The sequence below is a fragment of the Diadema antillarum genome, unplaced genomic scaffold, assembly GCF_040938485.1.
Source record: "Diadema antillarum isolate AM-2024a unplaced genomic scaffold, OU_Dant_1.0 scf00000074, whole genome shotgun sequence".
Classification (NCBI taxonomy): Eukaryota; Metazoa; Echinodermata; class Echinoidea; order Diadematoida; family Diadematidae; genus Diadema; species Diadema antillarum.
In genome coordinates this window covers 2,334,512-2,361,777 of record NW_027270963.1, presented here as the reverse complement: position 1 = coordinate 2,361,777, position 27,266 = coordinate 2,334,512, and the positions used below count along the sequence as shown (strand labels likewise).

The 27,266-nt window shown below is 39.5% G+C and overlaps 1 protein-coding gene across 1 annotated transcript in view; it reads right to left on the bottom strand.

The window, feature by feature from the left end:
* LOC139717354 (cadherin-23-like) overlaps nucleotides 1-27,266 on the bottom strand; it is a 197,374-nt gene that overhangs the window by 159,332 nt on the left and 10,776 nt on the right. The window contains exons 2-14 of the mRNA XM_071628860.1: nucleotides 19,307-19,400; nucleotides 17,924-18,043; nucleotides 16,890-17,270; nucleotides 12,498-12,611; nucleotides 10,679-11,113; nucleotides 9,709-10,125; nucleotides 8,853-9,284; nucleotides 8,394-8,536; nucleotides 6,635-6,914; nucleotides 4,951-5,064; nucleotides 3,956-4,078; nucleotides 2,606-3,016; nucleotides 1,749-1,887 (exon numbers count right to left, since the gene is read on the bottom strand). Of these exons, the coding sequence (XP_071484961.1) occupies nucleotides 1,749-1,887; nucleotides 2,606-3,016; nucleotides 3,956-4,078; nucleotides 4,951-5,064; nucleotides 6,635-6,914; nucleotides 8,394-8,536; nucleotides 8,853-9,284; nucleotides 9,709-10,125; nucleotides 10,679-11,113; nucleotides 12,498-12,611; nucleotides 16,890-17,270; nucleotides 17,924-18,043; nucleotides 19,307-19,397 (3,200 nt within the window). The 5' untranslated portion in view covers nucleotides 19,398-19,400. The remainder of the gene's footprint in view (nucleotides 1-1,748; nucleotides 1,888-2,605; nucleotides 3,017-3,955; nucleotides 4,079-4,950; nucleotides 5,065-6,634; nucleotides 6,915-8,393; nucleotides 8,537-8,852; nucleotides 9,285-9,708; nucleotides 10,126-10,678; nucleotides 11,114-12,497; nucleotides 12,612-16,889; nucleotides 17,271-17,923; nucleotides 18,044-19,306; nucleotides 19,401-27,266) is intronic.

Sequence of the window (27,266 nt, the reverse complement as noted above, 5' to 3'; positions counted from 1 at the left end):
TCGTTGGTGCCCTACGATGAAAAAGAAGACTTGTGGGAGAATTTTAGACGAGTACGAGAACCCATAATTTCCGGTGCCGTACATCGGTAATGAATACAATGTAATTGCCATGCTCGAAGTTGATGGTCTTTCATGTCGTTCGTGGAAAATTTGAACAGTATTGCATTCAGGTTCTAACCGTAACCTGTCAAATCAAAAAAAAAAAAAAAAAAATCATGTGAAAACGTAATTCACTGATCATCTTCTGCGGGGTCAACTCGTGGTCACGCGTGCGAGAACTTGGATATTCTAGACGGGGTTTTCGGCTTGCCAACTGACTGGCAATGCGCAAATAACAACCCTTGTACGCACATATTGTCGGGAATCGTCTCATTTCATAATTATGCCGACCGAGGGGAATGGCGCATGGACTCGCACGCGGTACACGCCTGATAACACACACGTACTGTACATGTACCATGTAAGCACTGCGCGGGAACCAGGGAGGTTGGGATGGGATCATGCGGGAACCAAGCACTGGCGGCACGGGGCCGTGCGAAATCGCACCCCAAAGCCGCACGGGTCCGTGCGGCAGAGCTGCACGGGTCCGTGCGCCACACTCGCACGGGCCCGTGCGAGGGAGTATGGATCCGCACGCGGGCGTACAGATTCGCACGCAGGCGTGCGGATCTGCACGGGGGCGTGCAGATCCGCACGGAGGTGCACGACTACGCACGGGCGCGTACAGGGGCGCACGGAGCCATACGCTCCCGTGCGAGATCGCACGAACCTGCACGCAGCCGCACGAAGCAGCCCCGTGCGCACTGCGTGCGGGAGTAACATAACATAATGGTCTGACTGTAAATCCTCCCAGGTACACAAATCTACTGTCACAATGTTTCGCTCACTATAATCCTTTCCACCACAAAGTTCAAATGGGTATTAACCTGTGGAGGACGAGTCCCGAGTATACTCGGGCAAGCGTCTATGAGAAATGGGTGTTGTAGCAATATCAAATCGTCCTCAACGGGTTAAAAGTGAAGAGGTTACCCTACGGAAATAGAACCATATGTGACCCGCTGCAACAAAAGGATCCTAAAGTCGCTGACGGCTGAGCCGAGAAAATCAACTTTGAAGTCAGATCATAAAAATCGGTCAAAACGATGCCATTTCTGTTTTTGGCATATTTTGCAGTGTAATGTATCGTTTATTATCTTCTGATATTTCAAAGCTACGTGATCAAAGGAAAGGCAAGAAAATAGCGTGTTTCCAGGCCACGATTTTTCCGACTTTCAACGGAACAGGAACATGTCCGAAGATTTGGATTTAGCACCGCAGCTAGACTCCGCCCCTAGCAATGAGGGAGTGATCTTCTTGGTCAGTGCGTGGCATCCTGGTTACTGATTGGTCATGCTTGACCACTGGCGCTAAGCTTGAATGAACATCGCTGGAGGTCGCTAGGAGCATACCTTCTATTGTCAAGCAGTGAAAACTGTCTTGCCTCCCCTTGATCATGATAGCGTAGGAAGGAAAATTTTGAAGGTAGCACTGATTTCCTAAACCACTCGACATGCGCTAACAAAATCATGGATATCTCCACAACCGAATTTTTTTATGAGTAGTGTAATATATGAAATTAAAGTGGAAGAGTAAGGGAATAATGTCACATCATTTTCAGAAAATTGTCCTCCCCCAACTTTCGGATCCTTTTGTCGTAGCGGGTCACACATCATCATCATTATGAACATTGAAGGCGCATTGAACCTTACCACAAGTTGGTGCCTTGTATACTACCCCCCTGCACGTCGCTGTTGATCCGCAGTGTGAATGAGATTGCATTGGAGTTGGAGTTCTCGTTGACTTGGAAACCCGACTGTAAGAAGTTCAGGATGTCAGTGATGATGACACCTAATGATAGACAGACAGGAAAGTGAATACTGAAAATGCTGAAGTTTTGTGATGGTCTTATTTCCACAAATTTCACAAATAGGCTCTTGATCACGAAAGTAGCAACAGGTGTGAACATTGAAAAAAAATGAAAACAAAAATCAGCCCCACACGCTCTGTTTCAGGCCTGCAAACTAACATGGCAATATCAGATGACTATTAGTTGCTATGGGGCCCGCTGCTCAAATCCTTGGAATACAATTACTTTCTTCTGACAGATTTCACCTGAAGGCAAATCATGTTTTTTAGAAATGGTTTGTTTGAGAAGTAACATTTTTCTGAACAATGTGTCATGGTTCTTTTGCAGTTGTCGAGATAATGAAAAGACAACAAAGCATTATATTAATAGCCCACAAAACGTCCAATCAACAGCCATTTGCAAAAAAAAAAGTCAGTGTTTGCAGTAGATATGTGACAACATGTCTCCTTCCTCTTTCTCTCTCTGCCTTTGGTTTCTACATCTGAGTTTACATGGACTCAGATGCAATTTGACATGGAACCTTGAAAATGAACTGCATACATTTACTTCTTATCTTGGTATCTTTCATGTATGAATTAAGAAATTTCTGTTTACAGAGGGTTAGTTATATGCCATCTGTCCAGACTGACAAAACAAAGCATACTGCTGAGTGTGTGCTGATTGGCATACCGAGTCTGGTGAGAGTTAGAAAGAATTTACCCTGACAATTGCTGGGGATGCAGTTGACCAAAGAGCCAGTCAGCAGGAAATCTGGGTTGGGGTTTTCCCCTTTCCTGACCCTCACACACAGGTAAGGGATCTGAGAACAGGTCACTCCCCCAAGGTTGAGGCTGACGGGCACGCCTAAAATGGTCGCCTGACCGCCTGACGCCAGGCTGGTGCCCGACTGGACGCCGGTCAGGACAGGCGTGACCCCTGGGATCACCGACACGCCGTTCCCGTTGATCTGCGTGTTTGGGAAGATGGTGACTTGCCAGAGGCCAGTGCCAGAGATGCCGCTGCCAGCTGGGTTGCTGGATAGACCAACATTAACATTGAGGTTGGTGAATGCAGAGCCCTGTCGCACAGTGCCAGAGTTGATGAGCAGCTGGACAAACTCCATGATAACACCTGATTGAAGAGAAAAATGAAGCACTTGCCAAATCATTGCATTTTCAATTTTACACTTAATTAGCTTTCCTTCATATCTATAGCAAGCACTATCATCATACGTCCTGTCCATGGTCTATTCAGAAATTTACACCCTTGTATACATTAATTGTTGGATGGTATCATTCTTAAAACTCAGATACTAACACATGATTTCATGTATCTTTTCCAGCAGTTGAAAGACACATAGGAAACTCTGAAGAATACAACAGAAAATCCAAGAATTATTCTTGCTCACCAGTGACACATTTTAGCCTCATTCCACCCATATCTTATCAGCTTATGTTCATGCAATAAGCCCCTAAAGACTGTTTTTTTTTTAAATGTGTCCTGGCTATGATAATGACAAACAGCCAACTGAAATTACAGAGTAAATTTCTTTGAAATTTCTAAGATTCATTTGAAATTCATGATTCTTTCTACTGAGGCAGTTGCCTTTTCATTGGGCCAGTAAACATGTGCATAACAAGATTCATGATTATACTGTAAAACAAGAAATATTTGTGGTATGAAACTTTTAGGAGTTGCCATGAATAATTGGCATTCTATGCATTGAGTAGAAGAAAAAAAAATATGTGCATTTTGTTTGCATGAATCTTGCCTCCTCACAAAAATTTGCAAAAGTTTCATGCACATGAACATTTCTGGTTTACAGTACTTGATTAATTATGTATTTGTTGTGAAGAGCAAGAGTATGATCTTACTTGTGGTATGTGACTTATCAACAATAGATAACACAATGTTTACAAAGGGAAAAGACCTGAAGCAGTTATGACTCAGGAGCTATCTTGCCAAACAAATCTGGAACATTCAACAGCTATTTTTTCTCTATTTTTTTACTTCACCAATTGTACCCAAGAGAATCATGGAGTAGTCTAGGGAATAATCCTTATTTCTCACCTTGGTCAACCAGCTGGCACCTATCTCCTTGCCAACCAAGAACGCAGGTGCACTGAAAAGTGGTTGGCAAGTTCTGACAAGTTCCTCCATTCTGGCAGGGTGTCGCTGCACAGTAATCGATTGCTAGAAAAAGATGTTGTAATTGGTCATAATCAATTTAAACCATTGTAGTTGCGTGCTTATACCTATGCAACGTTAAAGTACAAAACTTCTCTCTACAGGTTGTAATATCTCTTAGTCAACTTTGAAGTTTGTATACAGTTCGATAAAGGAAACACAAAAACAAAAATTACTGACACATTGTTCATAATCAAACATTTTGACCACATCTCGTCAAATTTGTGGCATTATTCTCACAGTGAATTTTTTACACAAAAATATCAAAATATGACACATAACTATTGTGAATATTCCATTATGACATAAGTTATAGTTTACCCAGGACTTTACGCCAACAGGTTCAAGAAATAAAATCAGAGGATGTGGCACACATAAATACATTTAAGCATTGAACTGAATACAAATATTGATCTGGATCCAACAAGTAAAAACATTTTGCACATGCATGTGTCAAGCTCAAGTATAATATGCCAGTGGGAAATTATTAATTATGGATAATAGTAACAATGACTGACAAATTATCCTAAGCGATATTTTGTATCAGCATTGTGAATTTATATATTATATATACCCATGCTACGAATGATTTGACAGTGGAATTCTTTCACTATACAAACAATTCATGCAGTCATTCTTCTGAAAATTGAAGAGCAACCTCAAACACCAGAATTTCAGCTTAATGCTCAATACTGGGACAATTTTTGCAGAGTACTTTGTCCAATTATCTTTTATGTTCATCTTCCAGTAACATTGTTTGTTCATACATTCTTATATGTCTGAACTGCAACGATTGAATATAACTGGAAATTGTATACTCTACCATGTGGAGACCACAGATCAAATCAAATTGTATTCAACAGAAAGAAATAACTCACGAGTTTGGCAGAAGGTGCCTGTCCAGCCGGTAGCACACTGGCAGACGTATGTGATGCCTGTTTCGATACATGAGGCCCCGTTGAGGCACTGGTGGTTCTCACAAGGGTTAAGATCTGATAGAGCAAGAACAAAGAAAAGGCACAGGGATGATAGAGATGTATGACCTCCTCTGGAATGAATCGTCAGAGTACACACATACCTTACTGCACAAGCAACCTACTTGTACATGTATATACAATGTACCACAATTGCAAAGGCTGGTATATAAATACTGTATACGCTATATATTTCGCGAATTTCGCGAGTCGGGAGCTATTCGCGCAATTAAAAACACGCGAAAATATTACCTTCCAAAATGAATCCATTGCCTTAGTGATACGAACATTTCAGTACTAGTATACCATGTCATGGCTTACCGAACAGACCATACGTACATACGTCCACGTCTACTTACGAATACTGTAGAGAGTCAATCCATTATCGCAAGGGGACCACTCGTCAGAAATCTAGTGCGATGGACTTAGTCTAACCACTTCAAAAATGTTGAATTCTAACTTACTAGTTCGCAGAGTTTGGTAAGTTTTTTTCATGCAGTGTATAACTAGTATCATTCTTATTTGCTAGTTAGTTGAAAATTCACACTTTCTTTGCCACTTCATATTTTCTCTGGTCCCCCAATCACGAATTTAACCACTTGCGAAAATGTGTGAGAGCGGCAATTCGCGAAAATTTATGTATGCGAAAATTATAGCGTATACAGTAACTGTCTTATATGTTTTTCATGTATCCTAGCATAGCCATGATCAAATCAAATGCAACTCAAGGCCTTTTGGCTTTTTTTTTGTTTTGGCTTTTTTCGGACGGCTTCACGTCTCTTCAAATATTCATTTTGGCGATATTTGACATTGGAAAGAAGCACATCAATTCTGCAAGCATATTGATTTCATACTGAGAAAGCAGTTACTCTGTCGCCTTCTTCTCTATCTTTTTCTAGTTTGTACACCACGACAGCACTGTCAGACTGCAACAATATGTTGGATTTTGAAGGAAGGCAAGAGCTAATGACATGTCAAAATCAGTCAATGGTAACTCATTTCTCTTTTTTCCTCTGAGGAGCTTAAACCAGAGTGCTGCAACCAAATGTCAGTCCCTTATTATCCAAATTCTTGATGACTGATTGAGGTATTATTCCACAAGTATTGTGTGAACTCTGTAGATGAGCAGGCGATTTGAGCATTAATTACAGGCAGACACACTCTGCTGATGACAAGGTTAAGTTATTTCTTACAAGACCCAAGTATGTCATATACGGACACAATGGGAATTACAAAGTCTTGAAGGTAACCAGTTAATATCTACTTAAGATGGACGATGTCACATCAATACTGACCACCTAGTCTGGCTCTAACTCTGTCACTAGAATCCAGCTACACAAACTATGCCAAACAATGGTGGAAAAATCATATCATGCATTATGCACTACACACATGTAAACAGGTTCTACTAGTACCATATGGATCAGTTAAAGACAATCGTCTCGGATTGATTCATCCGTCCAAATATTACCTGTAATCCGAAGTTTGATCTTATATTTTTTTCTTCCTTTTGTTGGTACAGAACTGTTTTCCTTCCACATCACTATGAAATAAGAATAACAATTTGCAACATTGAGTTGCAACATACCATTGCAATCTAGAACCTGGCATGAGACAAGTGATGTTGAAGAGACGCCTTCCAGTGTAAATTCTGGGTTGGAATTGGAGTTCCTGCTCAGGCGTACACACACAAAGGGGATATCTGCACACTGGAATGCAGTGAGATCAAAGTTGGCCTGGAGTCCAACCAAGTTCAGGGTGTTTCCGGCAGTAAGGGCAGTGTTTGCGCCCCCGAAGGGTATGATGGCACTCTGGGTTAGGCGAGTGGTCCCCAGTCCATCGCTCCTTGTGTTGGTGAATATATCCACCTGTTGAAAGGAATAGTAATAATAATAGTAATAATAAACCATTTTTATAGAGCGCAAATTACATTCAAGTCTCTAAGCGCTTATTGTGATAAGCTTTAAGAATCATTACTGCTAAAACCCTACTATTCATTACATTTCCAGGGAACCACAGAATGCCATCTTGATGCAAGAAAGCATGTTGAGAGCGAGAATAATGGGCAACACTTCATTCGCAACATTCTCCAAGCTAAACCAGAAAAGCAGAGCACGCACTTTAGAGCGCGTATGCAAACCCCAAATCCGCGCAGCTTGAACTCCCAAGTTCATTGACCCTATCTGACACAAGATATAAAATCCTTCAAAAATCCATGAAAATTCCTGGATCACTAGTGACTACTAAAATTTATTCATCCGTTTCTTTTGTCAATTTCAACTTTTCCTGCAAGTTTCATTCAAATCTGTTCACAACTTTTTGAGTTGTTTTGCACACAGACAAACAAACAAACAAGCACACAAATGCCAATGAAAACATCTATTATACACACAACACAAAAAGAGGGAGAGAGACAAATAGATAAGTTTAAGGTTTACAAGTGCACAGATCAAATACTCTGAAAAATCCCTCTCTCCTATCAGAGACTTTTGTCGTACACTGTGTCTAGGCTAAATTGGCCCAAGCAATGCAGCCTAAGGTGTAGAGCAGTGCTGAGAATGAATCCTCAATGAAGTGCTACCCAAGGGTCAATCATTTCGCAGTAGTACTGCATCCGACCAACGGTATATATAATCTCAGACATACCATAATGATCAAGAAGGATGAGATTCTGTACATGTATTACTGGCTAAAGTGATTTACATACATCTCTTCTGCTACCATGTGAAAGTCCATCCAGGAAACTATTTCTTTATAGTTCAATATAACTTAGTTATCGACATATGAATCTTCTCTTAGCTACTAACATCTACAGTACACTGAAGCTATTATTATGATGATTATTATCATTTCTATTATTATCATTCTTATTATTATCATCATCATTATCATCATCATTAATATTACTGTGCTCTGTTTGCATATTGGCATGTCCACTTGAGTGGTATTTTTAAAAATCCATTTGATACAGATGTCTAAAATTAATCGTAGTGAACAGACATGACATAATCCCTCTCATCTCTATTGTGTCACCATGGCATTACTGTTGGGCTGAGAAAGATTGTTGTTACACCTGATGAGCGGGCTGGCTATACTTACAATACGAACAAGTTTAACCTGTAGAGGACGGTTTGATTTTGCTACAGCGCTCATTTCTTAGAGACGCTTGTCCGAGTATACTCAGGACTAGTCCTCAACGGGTTAACATAATTATCTGAACGGTGCGATGGAAAAGTATAACACGTTTCAATGACGTGCCTTGACACATAAAGGGGTTGCAAATAAAAGTCTAAACTGAGAGGGAAAAGAAAAATGGAAATGACAAAACAGGTATTCTTCATCCTCACCTGCCACAGGTTCTGTCCACTAACACTGGCTCCTGAAGCCAGGGAAGCAGCTTGGAGGTTCAGGGTCAGTAAGTTATTAGCAGTGCTGGCCTGCAAGGGTTGACCCGATGTTACGGTGTAGCCTACTGAATTGATCAGCACACCTGTGGGCAAGAAGCAATGTGGCACAATACATGTCAACATGAATACAATATTTATGTTGAAATATCACTTTTCAACAGATTGTCCAAATTTCCTCAAACATTGCTAATACTGCTACATTCATAACATATGGGTTTCATTCCCCTTTAACTCATTCTGGCATAGACATTAAAACTTACATCAAAAACACAAAAGAAAAAGAAAACAAAACAAACAAAAAAATACAATAACTGAGGAAAACACATTACTATCCCCATTTCAAAAACCCTGAAAACTTGATTGAAATATGAAGACAAAAACAGCCAGCTAATTACTCACCCTGACATGTAACTGGGGTACAGGATGTCAACACATTGCTGTTTGGGCTAGGTGAGAGGGTAAACGAAGGATCTGAGTTCAGGTCGCGCCCAAGGACAGCACACACGTACTGCAAGTTGCGGCACACGGTGCCTTGGAGTGCAAGACTCCCGCGTACCCCTTGGAGGGTGGCCCTCAAGCCTGGGTTGATGATGTCCACACCAGATTGCAATGCCGTCAAGACTATGTCTTGGCTAGGCGTCTGAATGCCCACACCAGAGATGTCACTGCTACTGGCGTAAAGCTGCACCGTCCACAGGTCATCCCCACTCACCCTGCCTCCACTGGGTGATGTGTCAATGTTCAGGTCAAAGGTCAACTCGTGTAAATTTCTGTTCTCCACTACTGGGATGCCGGATGATACTGAAATGGAAGTTCCTGTGACTTCAACACCTGTAAAAAGAGAAGTAAAGAATAGAGGAAAGGGACATGAGCCCACAGTTTTTGAAAACGAGGTTACACTGTTTGCATCAATATTTGTCAACTGCCACCAAGTTGCATGCTGTAGGCTGCACATGAAGAGAGTAATGTCTTTCACGTATTTAACTTTTTTTTCCATCTCCTATTTCTCTACAGATTCACATGGAAAATAATGATTGACAATATTACTGTATTGCATCCAATATTCTTTTAGGATTGAAACAAACTGAACTGGCAGACGGAACTGTCCTGTCAATCAAAGGTGAAACACATACACATCAAAAGTGTGTCAAAGTACATCAAAAGTCTGATATTAGATGTTGTGCTATTTTATTCTACAATGTACATGTATCTCCACTGAACTTCTTGACCCCCAGCAGAACATCTTTTTTCTTACCTCGGCAGGTTATTGGCTGACAGACAACCTCTGGTGGGCGGGACAGGAGATAGTCTGGAGTTGGGTTGTCCCCCCTTTCCACCAGGACACAGAAGAAAGGCATCTGCTGACATGTTGCTCCACTTGCAAACACCCACTGGACATTCATGTTTTGCAGCTGTGTAGTAAGACCAGCCACCACGTCGGCCCCGGACTGCAAAGAGTTCAGGCTGACGGTGGTCAGTGAGGTGCGAGCGCCAGCCCCGTTGGCATTGGTGCTCCCAAAGACGCTCACCTTCCACAGGTTGGAGCCACTGACACTCCCCGCCGCTGCGTCAGAGGTGAGGGTCACACTGAAGGTAACGGAATTGGACGCAAATCCCTCCCGTACGACCGTGCCAGGTAGAATACTCAGCTGGGTGAAGATGATTTCAACTCCTGTGAATGAGAGCAGTACGCAGAACATAAATATATGGATATGGGTAGGTCTTATGGATATCATGAATGCTACATTTCATGCTGCATTTATAGATTTACAACAATGAAGAGCTATAAACTGTACTCCTGATGTAAAAATACAGGCACTGATGATTTGAAAGCTATTGTGCTGATCTATGATAGTAGAGTTGAGACAACTTGGCTCTGCTGACTTAAACTGTGCTACTCTCGGGGTATTTTCAGTCTTGTTAGAACCATGGAGCCCATACCCCCAAGATCTTGGCCGTAGATTGCCCAATTGCCTAAAAATTATGCATGAGGGTTGAGGATGAAATAATCTGTATGGCTGAATACATGAAAGTCCTTTCTTTTTTTCATTTCATATGAATTGACTGAAATTTATGAGGCCATGATTCTGGTATTGAAGCTATACATTTGTTCATACTCTAATTAAAAACACACCTGTGCATTCAGTGATGAAATATATTTGCAGCTCACTGCTTATGAAATGGATAAATCTGAACTCATTCTCATCGACAAGTAATGATTGTACCTATGCAGGTGACTTGTGTGCAGCCGGTGAGCACAGCATCTGTAGGGTCCCCAGCGACAGAGAAGCTGGCTGATGCACTTCGTCCCCGCCCGATTCTGGCGCACAGGTAGCCCATCTCTGAGCATCTGGCCGTGTTGACGATGATGTCCTCCTGGATGGCAGGGATCGTGGAGGGGCCCTGGGCTGGCAGCCAGGAGACCGCGCCCTGCTGGGCAGAGAGCCCGACCTCCACGAGGCCCAGCTGGGTTCCGAGCCCCGAGGCATCTGAGCTCAAGAAGGTGTCCACTCGCCACAGCCCCGTTCCAGTGACGTCACCCACCGATAACGCTGATGGGGCAAATGTAAGGTCAAAGGTGACACTCTGCACCGTCCTTCCTTCCACAAAGCGTGTGTTGATAGATCGTGTTGGCACAGTACTAGACACCAAGACCACAACTGAAAAGAATGGAAATATAAAACATAATTATATATTTCTGGATTTTTTTCTTCAACAAAACATTGTAATAATCTTAATGCTCGTATTGCATGCAATCACTAAAATATTTGAAAGCACTGAAGATGATGAATAACAAGGAAAAGTAGAAATTACGCGGTGCATAATATATGTCCCCGCCGGAAGAAGCATTTAGTAGCAAAATGTACAATATAGGTAAAAAGATCAAGGTCAAAGGTCAAAGAAGTCAAAGGTCAAAATTCTATGTAGAAGTTTTGAAGCCCTCACCTAGTGCCATCACATAAAGCAAACGGAATCGAAATCGGGTTAGAAATGGCGAAGGATTAGCATTTTGTAGCCAATGTACAATATAGGTAAAAAATCAAGGTCAAAGGTCAAAGAAGTCAAAGGTCAAAATTCTGTGTACAAGTTTTGAAGCCCTCACCTAGTGCCATCACATAAAGCAAACGGAATCGAAATCAGGTTAGAAATGGCGAAGGAGTAGCATTTGGTAGCAAAATGTACAATACAGGTCAAAAATCAAGGTCAGAGGTCAAAGAAGTCAAAGGTCACAATTCAGTGTAGAAGTTTTGAAGCCCTCACCTAGTGCCATCACATAAAGCAAACGGAATTGAAATCGGGTTACAAATGGCGAAGGAGTAGCCTTTTGTAGCAAAATGTACAATATAGGTCAAAAATCAAGGTCAAAGGTCAAAGAAGTCAAAGGTCAAAATTCTGTGTAGAAGTCTTGAAGCCCTCACCTTGTGCCATCACATAAAGCAAACAGAATCGAAATCGGGTTAGAAATGGCGAAGGAGTAGCATTTTGTAGACAATGTACAATATAGGTCAAAAATCAAGGTCAAAGGTCAAAGAAGTCAAAGGTCAAAATTCTGTGTAGAAGTTTTGAAGCCCTCACCTAGTGCCATCATATAAAGCAAACGGAATCAAAATCGGGTTAGAAATGGCGAAGGAGTAGCATTTTGAACATTTTGATCACACACGGACGCACAGACGGACGGACAGACGGACGGACACACACACGTACGGAGCCCATTTCATAGTCCCCTGCTCGAACTCGTTCGGCGGGGACAATTACATCTTGGACTTGTGAGTTAGGCCTACAGGCATTGTGAGTTCCAATTCTATTTTTGTCCATATGACCATTAAGAAGTCTCTTAAATATGATAATATTCAAAAGCTTTGATAAGAACATTCACCAACAGTATAATTTCATTGCAGTGTTAATGAAAATATACAACGGATCATACAAAACATGATCTATGGATAAATTATGCCTTTCCCATAATACCTCAACTTTTGTCGTAAAATTGAGCACTACTAATTTAATATGGAATGCAATTGGAGATAAAGACAAAAACATTACCTTGGTTACAGAACTGCCCAGAGTATTGTAAAGGGCAAGTACAGCTAAATGTCAGTCCTTGAGGGTTACAGATGCCCCCATTTTGACACGGACTGTTGACGCACGGATCTGACTCTGCAAAGAGAGAGAGAGAGAAAAAAAAAGAATTAATACAAGTATTCTGGGAATTCTCAATCTTTTTTAATCATCATAATACATAAAGAACTCTGTTTGATGAAATGGAGTCTGAGCATGGGATATCTGACTATTATTAAAAAGGAACGAAATTATGATCACTAAAGGAAGTACAGGTCATTCCTCCGAGGCAATAATGGGAGACATCCAGAGTGTTCAAACCATCCAAAGCAGGCTACATGCAGCAAATCTTCATGCTCACTGACCTAGCTGCCAAGAGGAACTCATTGTCCTGTCACCAGTATCAGGCTGGAGCAACCTTCACCTGCAAAACAGAATCAACTCAGGTAGTCATCAGCCACGTTCAAAGAGGAATCAAGATTTGCCTCATTTTCATCAATGGATGGGTACTGGTATGGTGTTGATAAGGGATAGGAAGCACTTTATTATTGCCAAACCTTGTGTCACTGTTGTAAGGCTCTTTGATGTGGGAGTGCGATAGTGTGGGGAGGTGTGTCTCGTCTGTTGAAAAGACCAATCTTACAAACATCGATGGAAAACTCGATGCTCAATGGTATACAGAGATGAAGTTCTCTATATAGCCTATATCACCACATGTACTGTCTCTTCACAATATCAGGCCACTTGCTGTGCTAAAGGATGACCAAGACTGGACCCACAGAGCATGGACTATCAAGAAGTTCCCCACGGAGGAAAGGGTTGACTGGATGGAATGGCCTGCAAGCACACAACCTTGATCTACTATTGCCCTATAGATCAAACCTCTGTGGGATGAACTCAGGTTTGACATGTTCCTGCCAATGTGCGTTATACCTGTGGACCTACTCTGTGAGTAAAAGCAATGAACAGCTAGCGTATGCCTACAAATTACAAGTCCACAGACGGGAAGGCTTGTTGTTCGCGTGGATTCTGCTTGACTGAATCAGGAAAAACCCTCAATCTAGACTAAAGGACTACACTGTACACATACTGGACAGACCATCACAGAGCTACCAAGTCTCACGCATTCTGCGTGAGACTCAAGCATTTAGGGGCCATCTCACGATCTCACGCATGGCACAAATTTATCTCACGCATCGGGCGAAGTCTTCAACTTGGGCCTATGATAATGAGCATAGCTCAAAAGATTAAAGTGATAGTTGCAAATGAAGGTATATTTCCCTTTTGTCTTCCAAAATAAGTAAAAAATAGTCACTTCAGTAGGCCTATGTATACCTGATCGCACCATTAAGAGCTAAAAAAAAAGATAAAAAAAATAAAAGAGGCCACAGGGGGGCAAAACCCCTCCCACACCCTCGCTCGCGCGCACATTACATGTAGCATGCCGAGATGCCGAGTCATGAAAATCTCACTCATAAATTTTTTCTGAACTTGGCATCCCTGCCATCAAATGCTACACAACACCATTAGTCAACAGTGGAACTACATCTGCACATATTCAAATTGAAAAAAAGAAGAAGTTTGAGGTCAAATTTTACACCCGATGTCACTAGGGGTACATATGAGATGAAAATCCTACTATCTGCAGAGTAAGAATTAGGGTTGGCAACATTCTCAGTGTCCTAGGGTAACACAGACACCCGAGTCCTAATTTAGTGGGGGTACATTACTTACAATGGAACTCCTCCTCCTCCTCATCATCATCATCATCATCATCATCATCATCATCATCATTAGTACAGGAGTGTAGGTATATACTATAGGTCCTTCAATCTCCCAGTCGTCAGTGCTTCATGCACGTGTATTACAGTCTCTCACAGGTGTGGGCATGCACGTCAGACAATTTCACGTCTACACGTCTAAACCATATTTGACAAATATTATACAAGCATAGATGTACAGTGCACTCCCGTTATAACGAAATGCTCGGGACTGGCAGTTTTCTTTCGTTATAACGAAATTTCGTTATAACCGAACAAATACGATATATAACGAAAACAAGGAAAACACGTATATATATCATATCATGTTTGCTGAATACTCATCATACACTGCAAAGCTAAGAGAAATGTGATGGGATAACTGTATTACAATAATAAACGCAAGTTCCCCTCAGAAACTGTGCGTGACACAAGGAGCGAACACACAGTGGTGTGAAGCGTCCACCCATGCACAGACACTATAAATGCTTGTTCCGCTAAGTACTTTCGAAAGCAATTCGCTTTTCGTTATAACAGAGGACATTTCTTTTGTTTTTCTTTGTCTGTGGCGCTCGGAAAAGACTTCATTATAACGGAAATTTCGCTATAACCGTGTTCGTTATAAGCGAATTTTATACCATAGACTTTAATGGTGATAATTTTGGGACCAAAAGATTTACTTTGTTAGAACGAAATTTCGTTATAAACGTGTTCGTTGTAACTGGAGTTTGTTTGTTTATTTTATTTATTCACGGTTAAAAACACATACAGAGTGTGCCCGCATTCAGCTAATAGCTGTTTTTCAGCGAGGCACTGTAGTGGATATTATACGAGCGATGAAACATTAAGAAAACTGTTCCATGACTGGATGGCCCTTTACTTGGAAAAAAACACACAAAAAAACAAAGCAAGGTTGCTCCGGATGTTGTGTCAACACTGAGTGGTGAATACTACTACAAGTTCGAGGGATGGCCTCATATTCCATGACCATGATACTGTGATTGTACAAAGAAAGACTGAGGGTTGAGTCTGTTTATACTTTGACCGCAAAGATCGGTCTGTATCTGGTAGTCGGGGATATGTATCGCAGAAACTTCATCTGGCTTCACAGAAGATCTCCTTTTCGAGGGAGAGTGATAACGTCAATAAAATATAAAAGACTCATCTGGACAGACGGATCTTTCTGTCTCATCTATACCATGCAGTATAGATCATTTCCCCTCTTTCCTAACCGCAGTGGGCAGCAGCGACCCCAACACGTAGCCTACCGTACAGGGCTGTAATACCGTACTGGTTACAGCGCCCCGCGCCGGGGTTACTTCTTTCCTAACCCCTGGGTGCTCCATGTACACAGTTCGTGTTGGGGCTGGTCGCAGTTACCAGTACCTCTTTCCTTTCACTACTGGCTTCAGTAATGCAAGGAGCAAAGATTAAGCTTCATACATAGTCTCTCACTGTAAGAAAGTCAATAAAGGGTGATGAGTCCAGGAAAAACTCTTCCCATAAGAATCTACGGTAGTTACAATAATAATAATAATAGTGGCCACTTGTATAGCGCACAGGTCCACTTTTCAATGACAATGCTCATGGCACTTCAAAAATGAAAAGATATCATACAAGGTAGTGTCTAAAACAAAAGCTCGATGTTTACCTTCACTAAACCAGAGGTAAATCATGCAGCTTTACATGCAATATCACAGCAAAATACTATTAGAATCAGCCTAATCATTTGACTAAACGACTAACGTTACAGTGATCTAATCGATTCTATATAGATTTACCCCAACATCACAGAACGAAGCACGTGGGACCGACTGGAATCTCAGTGCAGTCGACGAAAAAAATACAAGAATTACAAACAAACAACGGTGTCCGAGAGACGATCTTCGATTGGGCATGGATTGAAATTTACAGTGCACTTGCGCTGTCACTCTAACGTTACAGTTTCGGAAAGCAATACTAGTACTGGAAAGTTTGAGTGATTCACCTTCACCCCCGTTCTCTTCAAAACCCTCTCCTCCCTCCACCGGTCGGAGAAACAGGAGCAGGCGAGGTGCAACGGGCTGGCTGTGCGGGAGGCGTGCGGGAGGGAGCGGCACCCACACACCGGTACCGCGGCTGGGCCATGCCAGTCCTCCAAATTCAAGCGCATCGATCGTATTGCATCCGTAAGTACTATACTAAATTATCATCCATCGAAATCGGTCATCAGTTTTTCAACAACTAATCGATCATAAAACAAAATAAATCTGCGCAGAGACTTGCGCAAGCAAGGCTGATGACGCGTGAAACTTTTGTCCAATCAGATTAAGTTATCAGCATCACCTTTTATAAAATGCGCATAATGTGAGCTATGTACAGCTCGGAGTGGAATGCAGTTGGCCTCAATAGAGATCAGTGATAGAAATTGGGAAAATTGCGATATTACGTAAATTTCCTGTTTAGTCTTCAAAGTTGGAGAGATGCAGTTTGTTTATTAATATTGAAATTAGGACCATATTTGCGTAGTTCACAAGGTAGGCCATCGGCTGACAGGTTTTAACAGAAATCAAAACCAAAGAAAATTGCCTACAAGGTTCTAATATACACAACTGAAAAGACATTACAAATATCTTACGTATGTCGTAGGTGATGACAAAGCCAGCGCTGTTGATGTTGAAATCTGTATTCCACAGCAATGTTAGCTGATTAGTCTGAAACGTTGCCGTCTCTCCGGTGTGGATCCCATTCCACCTGGGTTGATCGAGGAAACGGGTGAAGTTGTAAATCGGTGCTTGATAGTAAAATAAGTCATCCTTCTCCTCTTCAGAATCGAAGAAGACTAAGTTCAGAGTGATCGTGGTAGCCTCGGCTATGCGCATCGAATACACACAATTCAGATTATGACCAGATGGAATCGGATATCCGGGAGACGTAAAAGTTCCGGATGTACCAGTAATCACTCGCGAGCAGGCGAGAATGGATTGGCGCTGGAAACCACCGACCGGAGCTAGGTCAACTATAAATGGATGGAAAGAAACGGAATGCGAAAAGATTATGGTGGCTCGAAACAGACAAATGGATAAACAAAGGATAAAACAAGTTTTTATCTCAGGTATGTCTTCCATCTCTTTGCATAAGGTATCTTTTACTCTTCGATTGATAATAATTTTCGAAATTTCGCTACAATAAATATCAAAACATATTTTGATGACGTGTCTTCGGAGCCCTCGATTGTATCATGTTAATTTGTTTTCACAATGTAATTTTGCAATGATATTGGAAACTGTCTGTACTCTATTTGTATTATCAACGTGAATATGGGGGTGACTTTGACATTATTATTTACTTTTAACTAAAGACTAACAAAAGAGTTGATTTAATCTTAAGCATCATTATAATTATGTTTTACTTCATATTTGAGGAATTATGGTTCTCATTAATTTCCTTTCTTCTTCTCTCTTCTTGTTTTTCTTCTTATTGTTATTATCATTATTATTTATTGTAATATTGCAATCATTATGATTATGAGCATAATAGTTGTTATTATCCTTTCACTCATTTTTTAAAATATAATTTCTCTCTGCTTTGAACCTACCGTTTTATCTGAAAAGAATTACATGTAACCACCTATGATACAGTATATGGATGCCCTCGGTTTATTTCACGTACCCGTTATGTTCCGCTCACAGTTTCTTCCGCTGAACTCAACTGGACAGACGCAGACGTAGCCGGGGTCCAAGATGGCGGTCCTACACTGTCCGTTATTTTGGCACGGGTCATTGTTACACCCTGTCAACCACGAAAACGAACGATACTTGGTTTTAAACAAACGAACTTCTTAAATTTGCAGTATACTCTTCCCACTTCATATCTATGCAACAAGTCATTATTTAATGAGTCATCGCTCAGTAACAATCATGGCTGATAATCGAATATCCATTAACAAAAATCAAGGGAAAAGTCCTTAATGGACAATTAGAGAGGAGCAACAGTGATTTTTAGAGAGGAGTAAAAGTGATTCTTGGAAGGGAGTAAGTCAACTCATATCATACGAGAGTATGTATCTAAGCAAGATTTATATACCAGTAATATTATAGAGTGACAGATGCCAGAGCTATATTATTATCAACTTCCCGTGGAAGTGAATTGGTACTACCTTTATAGCCTTGTGGGATTCAGGGGTAAATCCAGAGGGAGATAAAACGGAACTTTCGTGAATTCTTGTCGACTTTAGTACAGTCATCTTTCTTTCTGTTTATATCTTGAATTATTACTACAAGGCTGGTTTAAAAAAGATGTCAAATTTCAGTGAAAATGTGGTTGAAATGGCAAGTTCCTGAACCTGAATATGACACACGTTAGAGATTTTAATTTTTCCTTTGACAAAGAAAGAAGGATCAGACATTATGAAATATCTGGAACATCAAAGTAATTATTCGACTTCATACATTATAAAGACTTATTACACCATGATAGAATAATAAATACGTTCAGGTGCATTTCGTTACCTATGATAAAATGCTATTGTAGCAACACTGTGGTTCATTCCATGCATGACGACGTAGTCTTACTCAATGCCGCATAATACGTGATCAATACAAAAGTGATGCATTTCGAGTTTGTTAAATTTATATGCCCTCAATGTTCCTTTCCGCCAGTGACTCAACCTTCCAAAGTCTTCTACTGCATTTCAATTACTGATGAGACCCCTAATGTGAAAAAAAAAGTCTGTACAACTTACTACGGAGTAACATTGCTCCCCTGAATTTGTTAAACTAGATCCAACAGTCGATTAAATCGCTTACTTTACTTCAGTTGACCAATGGGCAATACATTATACAAAATATACAAGTAAAGAAGTACAAGCTACAACTTGTACTACTATATACGAATAGATGTATAGTATAAGAGAAATAATGCTCACTTTGCAAGAATGACATTAAAAATAGATAAAGCAGTGGAAAGTAATTCAATTAATAAATGTTTACAAATAGGGGCGTACTTATTATTCCACTTTAAATGTACAGGCTTATAGAGTGATTTGTCTTTTACCTTGAGCTATAACCCGATGAGCGCACAATGTGAGCATGATGAGAATGTACGTGGCTCGCGTTGGCCATCCAGTCTCAGTCAGTAGCGCCATATTCTATTCGACATAAAACAACAACAGCAACAACAGCAAATGGATTAACTATTTTCTAATGCATAAATCATCGTTAATCATATTTTCTTTTCTTTTTTTTTGGGGGGGGGGCATAACCTCTCTCTTTGTTCATCTATCCTGTAAACAATCGATCATTCTACTACATATACAAATCACAGTGTTTATGGAGCATAATTCATTCATTCATTTATTTTTCATTTCCAACATTGAAGGTAAATGTCTATGATAATAGCAAAGCATAATATAATGCAAAAAAAAAAAACCCAATACAATATTGTCAAAGAATTACTTTTACTGCTTTGGCTCAAAAACGGCTATTAGACATGATTACTCAACGTAACATCGATATGCAATACTATGAGACAAAATAGTAATAGAGAGCATGGAATACCGCAGTATAAATCTAATTTCAGACTTTTGACTTCAGCGGCAGTGGTCCATGCAGCTCAACGATTATGCTACGTAACGATATTTTATACTCGGAAATCTTATAAACTACTATCAGGTGCGATGGGTGTTTGTGAAGTTCGTGCTGGCTTCGACCTCTTGGTAATATCTTACAGTGAACACACACCCATATATATGTGTGTTCATGTGTACCACACACATATGTGGTATATATATATGAAAATAATATTTAAAAAATACATACATACATACATACATACATACATACACACATAACATACATATACATACACACACAAATGTAACACATATCTCCACAACAAACCACTCCTCAAACAAAGCTACATTGTATCGCTTGTTAGGAGCGAGAAAAAAAAAAGAAGCCTGACGTTCGATGAATGTCATGTCGCAATGTTTGTATAACAGCAGTGAGGGACTGAGATCAAGGTTTCGCCATTGTGGGCGTCTCACACCAGATATCCAACTCTTCTTCTTCATGTCACATTCCTCTACAGCAAGTACAACCTGTTCATATACCACTTTTTGAGATAGAGGTCACCATTACAAAGCGAAGCAAAACAAAATAAATCACTGACGTAACAATGCAAAACACCCTCTCCAACCCCAACAACAATAGCAAATACAAAACTGGAAACGTGAAACATGCCATACACTTCCATTATCCTCACTGAATTAAACTCTCCCATATGTACACGCACACGAACAAAAAAACACACACACACACACACAAACACACACACACACACGATAGAGTGAATACACTAATAGCAACAATCCCTGGTTAAGAATTCAGAATTTTTCAAATATGATCCAGAGATTAGGATTTGAAACAAAAAGAACGAGAAAGAATTATCTTTTCTAAAGTCATGGCTTGACCGCACTTTCAGTTGACAAGATAACTAATTCCAGTTAGGGAAATCATGCACTAAATGATTATATACTTCAATTCAAAAGCCAGGTTAATAGAGGTACATGGATTATGATCTGTATATTAGCAACGGTAATGGAATCTGAAAGAGCCTGAATCAACACTGGTGGTGTTCTACGGACAATAACATTGACGTCATAATATCTTCTCGAATGTGTGGCTGTACAGTCATCTCGCACATTGATATTTCCTTATTGGTTTATACAGTCTAACAAATGCGTATTGATAGTACGCAAAGCAATCCTCTGTCGAGATGGAGTGTACAGTTTTGTCTGTTGGGGACAAGTGAGAACTTTCGAGAATGTTCTTTTTTTGAAGTGATCAATTATAATATAACAGTGGTTAACAGTAAAGACAGTCGAAAAATCACATTAAAAGTATCATGGCCATCGATATTGTCATCAGCATGACTAGGATTTGCCATCAAAATAATGTCATCATCATCATCATCATCACAACCATCATCCTCATCATCATCATCATCATCATCATCATCATCATCATCATCTTTACTACAGACATTGTAGTCCACAAAATGATTAAAGTTTGGCCTGATAATACGATTCTGGCTAATCTATTAATCATGAATGATATTTGACCCTATATGCTCCTGAAAGATCCATCTTTTCCCCATCCAATGTCTGCATAAAATTTGAATATCTTTTGTTTCTCACAACAACATTTAGGATATCAAAATTTTATACATGGAGTCCTTGACTGATCTTGAGATGCCTTCACCTTTAATGTAATTTTACAAATGTTGCAAGCTTTCCTTTTCTTGTGAATCCCTCTTTTTCATGTATAGTTATTAATTAAGATTGTATTGCTTACTCTTGTTTATTTACCCTAACCAGAGTTGATATCATAATAATTGTATTCCTGGTTTTTTTTAACTTACGTGATTCAAAGTTCCTTTTAATCTTATGTACTCATGTAAGCGTTATGTATATTACTTTGTAGTACTTTATATGGAAATAAAATCATTTTGAATTGAATTTTGAATTGACAACATTCCACTTCGTCGTGGTTCTGAAAACGCTTGATAACATAATCATTGCCAGCTTAGTCTGTAGACTAAACTTACACATACAGTTCACTGGGAGTATTTCAGCTGACACTTCACGGTTATAGACTACATATGTATATAGTACACATTTATTCTCAATTCCCAGCCAGCTGCTGTTTAGTGAGAAGAGATGAGTAATGCGGATAATGTGCTACAATCAAAAACATACTAGTGAAGTGGCTGGTCACGAAGTCTGGTCTTTTTCTTTGAAAGTACATTCGCAGTCTACTTTAGACCACGACGTTTCCCCCCCCCCCCCCTTCCCATGCACTGCATAACTTGACAATGTTTACGAAAGATTATGGGGAAACCAGTGGCCAATACAGTACAGTGGCATTCACATAACACCCTCCGCAAAGACATCAGCAGCTCAAGCATACTCGAGACGTATAATAGAACGTCAGGAGAAGAAGGGACCGTTTTCCAGAACAAATAGACTCGAATAGGGAAATCTGTTTGTCAAGATGACAGACCAGAGTGATTAAAGTCCAAATTCTTTTTCGTCGCCCGAATGTTATCCGCTACAGATACTGGAAGCTACCCGACCAGTGAATGGTCTGAGGCAAAGTGAGAGGGTGTTATTTCAAACATATTCTCACTTCTCTGCCCGCAAAAATGCAACGATAAATATCTTACAACATCTAATTATAGTTAGAACATTCCAATGGGATTCACATAAGGGTGTGATAATAATTTGGCAGTCATTTTATCATTTTTTTAGACAAGTCATATTCTTCATTGCAAGTGCATGTAAGTATGTGCATATCAAAATATTTGAACTCATCATATTTGTAATGGCGTCAGGATATACACATTATGTATATATATATATATATATATATATATATATATATATACATATATACATATACAAGCACGCACAAAGTAGCGAGATGCAAAATCTAATCACTCTGTCTCTCTGTCTGTGTGTCTTTCTTTCTGTCTGTCTATCTCTATCTATCTATCTATATCTATTCATCCATCCATCCATCCATCCATCTATCTATCTATCTATCTATCTATCTATATATCTATCTATCTATCTATCTATCTATCTATCTATCTATCTATTTATCCATATATAAGCCATGCCAAGGTATAACTTTGTCTTTGTTAACTGATGAATTATGTACATATATGTGTTATTTCAATTTGGACTGATCCTGTGTATGCAGTGGTTCATGTCACAACAAGTTTTTGTTTAAGTGCTCCAGCTTCAAACACATAATTGCTTCGTAGGAGTCCTGGCATGTACCTTTTTTTTAGTAACGACTTGTAAGTTGTATATTTTTTATATTTTGCCAAAATGAATGAATGAATGAATGAATGAATGAATGAATGAATGAATGAATGAATGAATGAATGAATGAAAGAATGTAGTGTGTGTCTGTCTGTCTGTCTGTGTCTCTGTTTAGTGTTTGGCGTATAGATGCTTTGAGGACAGACATATGACAGAGGTATTCTGTAACTCACAGATATAAAAATGGCAGAGTGCGGTGTGCAGCTGAATGAAACAGTTTGATGTTGGAGTATCATATAATTTTGTGTACTGTAAGTATATAGAATGCTATTGCTTTTTACTTACTTTTGTTTGTTTCCCCCAAGGGTAAGCAAGCGTGGGTTATTTTACAGGAGACATACATGTAGTTTGTCAGTGGAGATGCTCTACTCCGCAAGAACGAAAGAGAAGTGAGAACGGTTAGCGATAATAAGTCAGGATTAGGATTGAGTGGCAGAATAGGAATCAAGAAAGATGCAAGAGAGGGAGGGATTAGAGAGACCTTCGGATGGATAATTCATATGTTGGTTGAAATGAAATGGCGTTACAATCTCGGCAGGCGAGTGAAACGTGGGCATGGCGAGGGCAAATATTTTTCCCCTAACCTTCAACACTGGTTCATGATGGTACAATGTAGCATCATTATTGTATCAAAGGAGATAAGAAGTGATTCATATTACCGATTACATTCCCATCTCCCTATTCTATATTTTAACATAATTGCCTAGCAAAAGAAAGGGAAAGAGAGATAGAGAGAATCATGTAATAATATCGCCATGTCTCGACGAGGCTTTGATGTTGTTTAATGCTGATGTAAGAAATCATGAGAGCAAAACAGTTCACCTGTCCTACGTAAAAATAAAAAAAAATGATAATCCTTTCTACTTCTAAATCTATATGACGTGACGTGGACAACGTAAAAATTGGTCCTCTTCTGGACTGTTAAATGATTGATGACAATTCTTTTTCTATTGAAATGCTAGATGATCATTTCATAATTTTGAGGTAATGAGTGTCCCGCCGTTATTCATAAAACTGTCTGTCACTCTCAATATGATAAAAAGCTATCATGTCATGAGAGTATGGTCAAAACAATGAGATATCTGAGTCAAAAGTTGCGGTCAAAATTTAAAGTGTCGTCTATAGTCCATTTCCAAGTTGACTTAAAGGAGAATGAAACCCAAATATACACAGTATAAGTGTGTGAAATGAATGAATGCAGCAACATTGATAGAACACACCGGTGAAGTTTGAGGAAAATTAGATAATCTGTCCAGATGTTATACATTTCTAACATTTCGGTGCAGCCATTGCTGAATGAGAAGACTACAACATCTTGTCACGTTTCATATTGAATAAAGAAAATGAAATTTATTTTTACGTTTCTAGTACCGATAAACGAAAGAGCATTTGACTTTCCTCTTTCAGAAAGAATGGGGAATGATATTACCCTTAACACAATTGCAGTAACAAGTTGAGAATAGTTGTACTGTTGTAAAAAAAAAACACGAAATTTTGTGGAGCATATGTGTGAGAAAATAATTTGAAAGCATTCGCAAAGTAGCTTATACGTTTTTGGAATCAGATTCGTAAATGTCTCTTGCATGTAAAATTGTAGCTGTGTCATTATGTGGCGGTTTTAACAAGAAATTAATGTTTAAAACTTGAGAAGATCTTTCAAATCCTTTCCACCTAAAATTGACACAATGTGATTTCAATACAGAAGGAAAAATAATAAAAGTACAGATTTCTAGAAAATCAAATGTTTCAACAATGAGCCGGAATGAACTTGGGTCATTAAAATGAAGATGCCTCTTTATCCAGAATGCAGTGTGACACAATCTTCATTGAATGACATTTGTTGTATTACGTGTTGAAAGAAAACACTAAAGTTGTCAACAACAGCAAAACACAGCGATGAGTAACTGATAACAGCAACTGATAATAATGATTAAATTGATAACAATAGATTCGTGGTTGTGTTTGTTATCATTGCATTGATTGTAATCGAATACGAATAGCTAGATTCCAGCATCATTTGATACATTACGTAATCTATTTATCTATTTTTTGTTTCTTTGGTATTTTCGGGGTTGTAAGAGGACAGTGCCGGGACAGTAAGAAAGCTCTGCAGTTCAATCTTCTTTTACGCTGCATGACATTAGAACAAAGTGACATGAGGAGTTTAACACACGTGTTCTGCAGAGTGCTTTGTTCTTTGTGTGAGCTTTGTTGGAGCTAAGAAGACCCACATGCCTCGGCAAAGTGAACAGCCCGCGAGACCACATGGTTAATACTACTGCGTGTATGTGTGAATAATCTAGGGATGATCCCATTCTAACATCGTAACGGAAAGAAGTTAAATCCTCTCGGGAAGAGTAACTTAACATGTTTTTTTTTTCAAACGTAATTGATTCTGTGAAAAGTCTCTGAGAAATCGTGAAATTTCCCGGGGACCTGGTTGAAATAAATTATCTTATATCTTATGCTGCATTTTGCTACAAGTAACACCAGGCTTAATCCAGACTAAACTCTACCAACAGAATACATTTGAAACTTCACACAGGAGGAGCTGATAATGTTTGAACTAGCTGCTGGACACCGCAGGTGTATGGTCGTGTTTTCCACTTCTTCGCCTACGCAACAGGCGTGTAGACGCGAAGCGTGCTGGTATGCAGTTTCTTGCTTGTTTGCACCAGTTTAAATTCACCGATCAATTCTTTATCAATCAACTCGGGACAGTTTCTTGCTTTCTTCATTCCCTTTCTTTTCTTGTTTCTAAGTCGTCAACCCAAATCAGCGACGCTCTCACACGTTAGAACACTTTGCCATCCTATTTTACAGAGGAGTGGCGTTGATTATGACGGCGGTGTCGAGTTAGGTTGAGGCATAGGGAGGGGTGGGGGATTGGCGTAACCTGTCACAAAATGTAATGTACATGTAGTAGAGACCCCGGGGACCACACTTTCATTTGATCATCTCACCTCACCCGACCTCCTGAATTGTTGAGCAATCTGAACAAAGCAAGACTAGGTCTTTGAACTTTTCTTCTGCAGCACGGCATCAAAACACCTTGGAAAGTACTATAATGCTAAAACAGGATTTTTCTTTCTTACAACCATGGTTACGGATGGCAAACACTAAAATCGTATAGCTTTACAGTCATGTTCCTCCTCCCCCCCCCCCCCCCCCACTTGCATCTAGGTTTTCCTGATGACGGCATATAGAGAGTCTAGATGTGTGCAATGTTGATGATATTCTGAGATGATACCCCTAAGATGATTGAATCGTGTTAGACGTCAACAGTTAATTTCAAAAACAGAGAGGTATTGGATTCTACTACAGATAAAAAGTGGGATTATGGCTCCATTTACAAGTATTTGAAAGAGATACCTTCTTCCATCCGTTATAAGAACACACACACACACACAAATGAATAAATGAAACAATATATATATATATATATATATATATATATATATATATATATATATATATATATATATATATATGTATATATATATATATATACATATATGTATATACATAGCATATACATATATGTATATACATAGTATGTATGTATTGCATGCATATTGTGAGATATAAGAAAGGAAGATGCGTAGCTTTTACATCATTTTTCCTCTCACTGTTCCATCCTTTATATATATGTATATATATATATATATATATATATATATATATATATATATTACATTCGTTCATCTATCTATTTATCTATTCATTTATTCATATTTTGGATCAAACATTTTTGTGCTCTACGATTTAGTTAAAAGAGCTTCACGTGATTCTACGCATCTTTGATCATTTCAGAATGCTAGCGCGTTGACACTCCAAGGTACCAGTAAGTACAATATTTGCGAAATAATGATGTCAGCAACCGTCGATCCGTTTCAGTTTAATCCACTGCCCTGACTTTATTCCATCAGTATGCATGAAGAGATTTCACGGAATGCGCCGGGAACAAGTATTATCAGGATCCACCGGCATACAGGCAATCTTTTGATGCTAGCCTTGTTTTGTTATGCAAGGAGGGGAACAAGTGGATAAGAACCTGCAGAATAACGAACAGAATTCCTCTTCCCGTTAGCTGCTACATTCTCCCCCTGACTTTAAGAATGATAA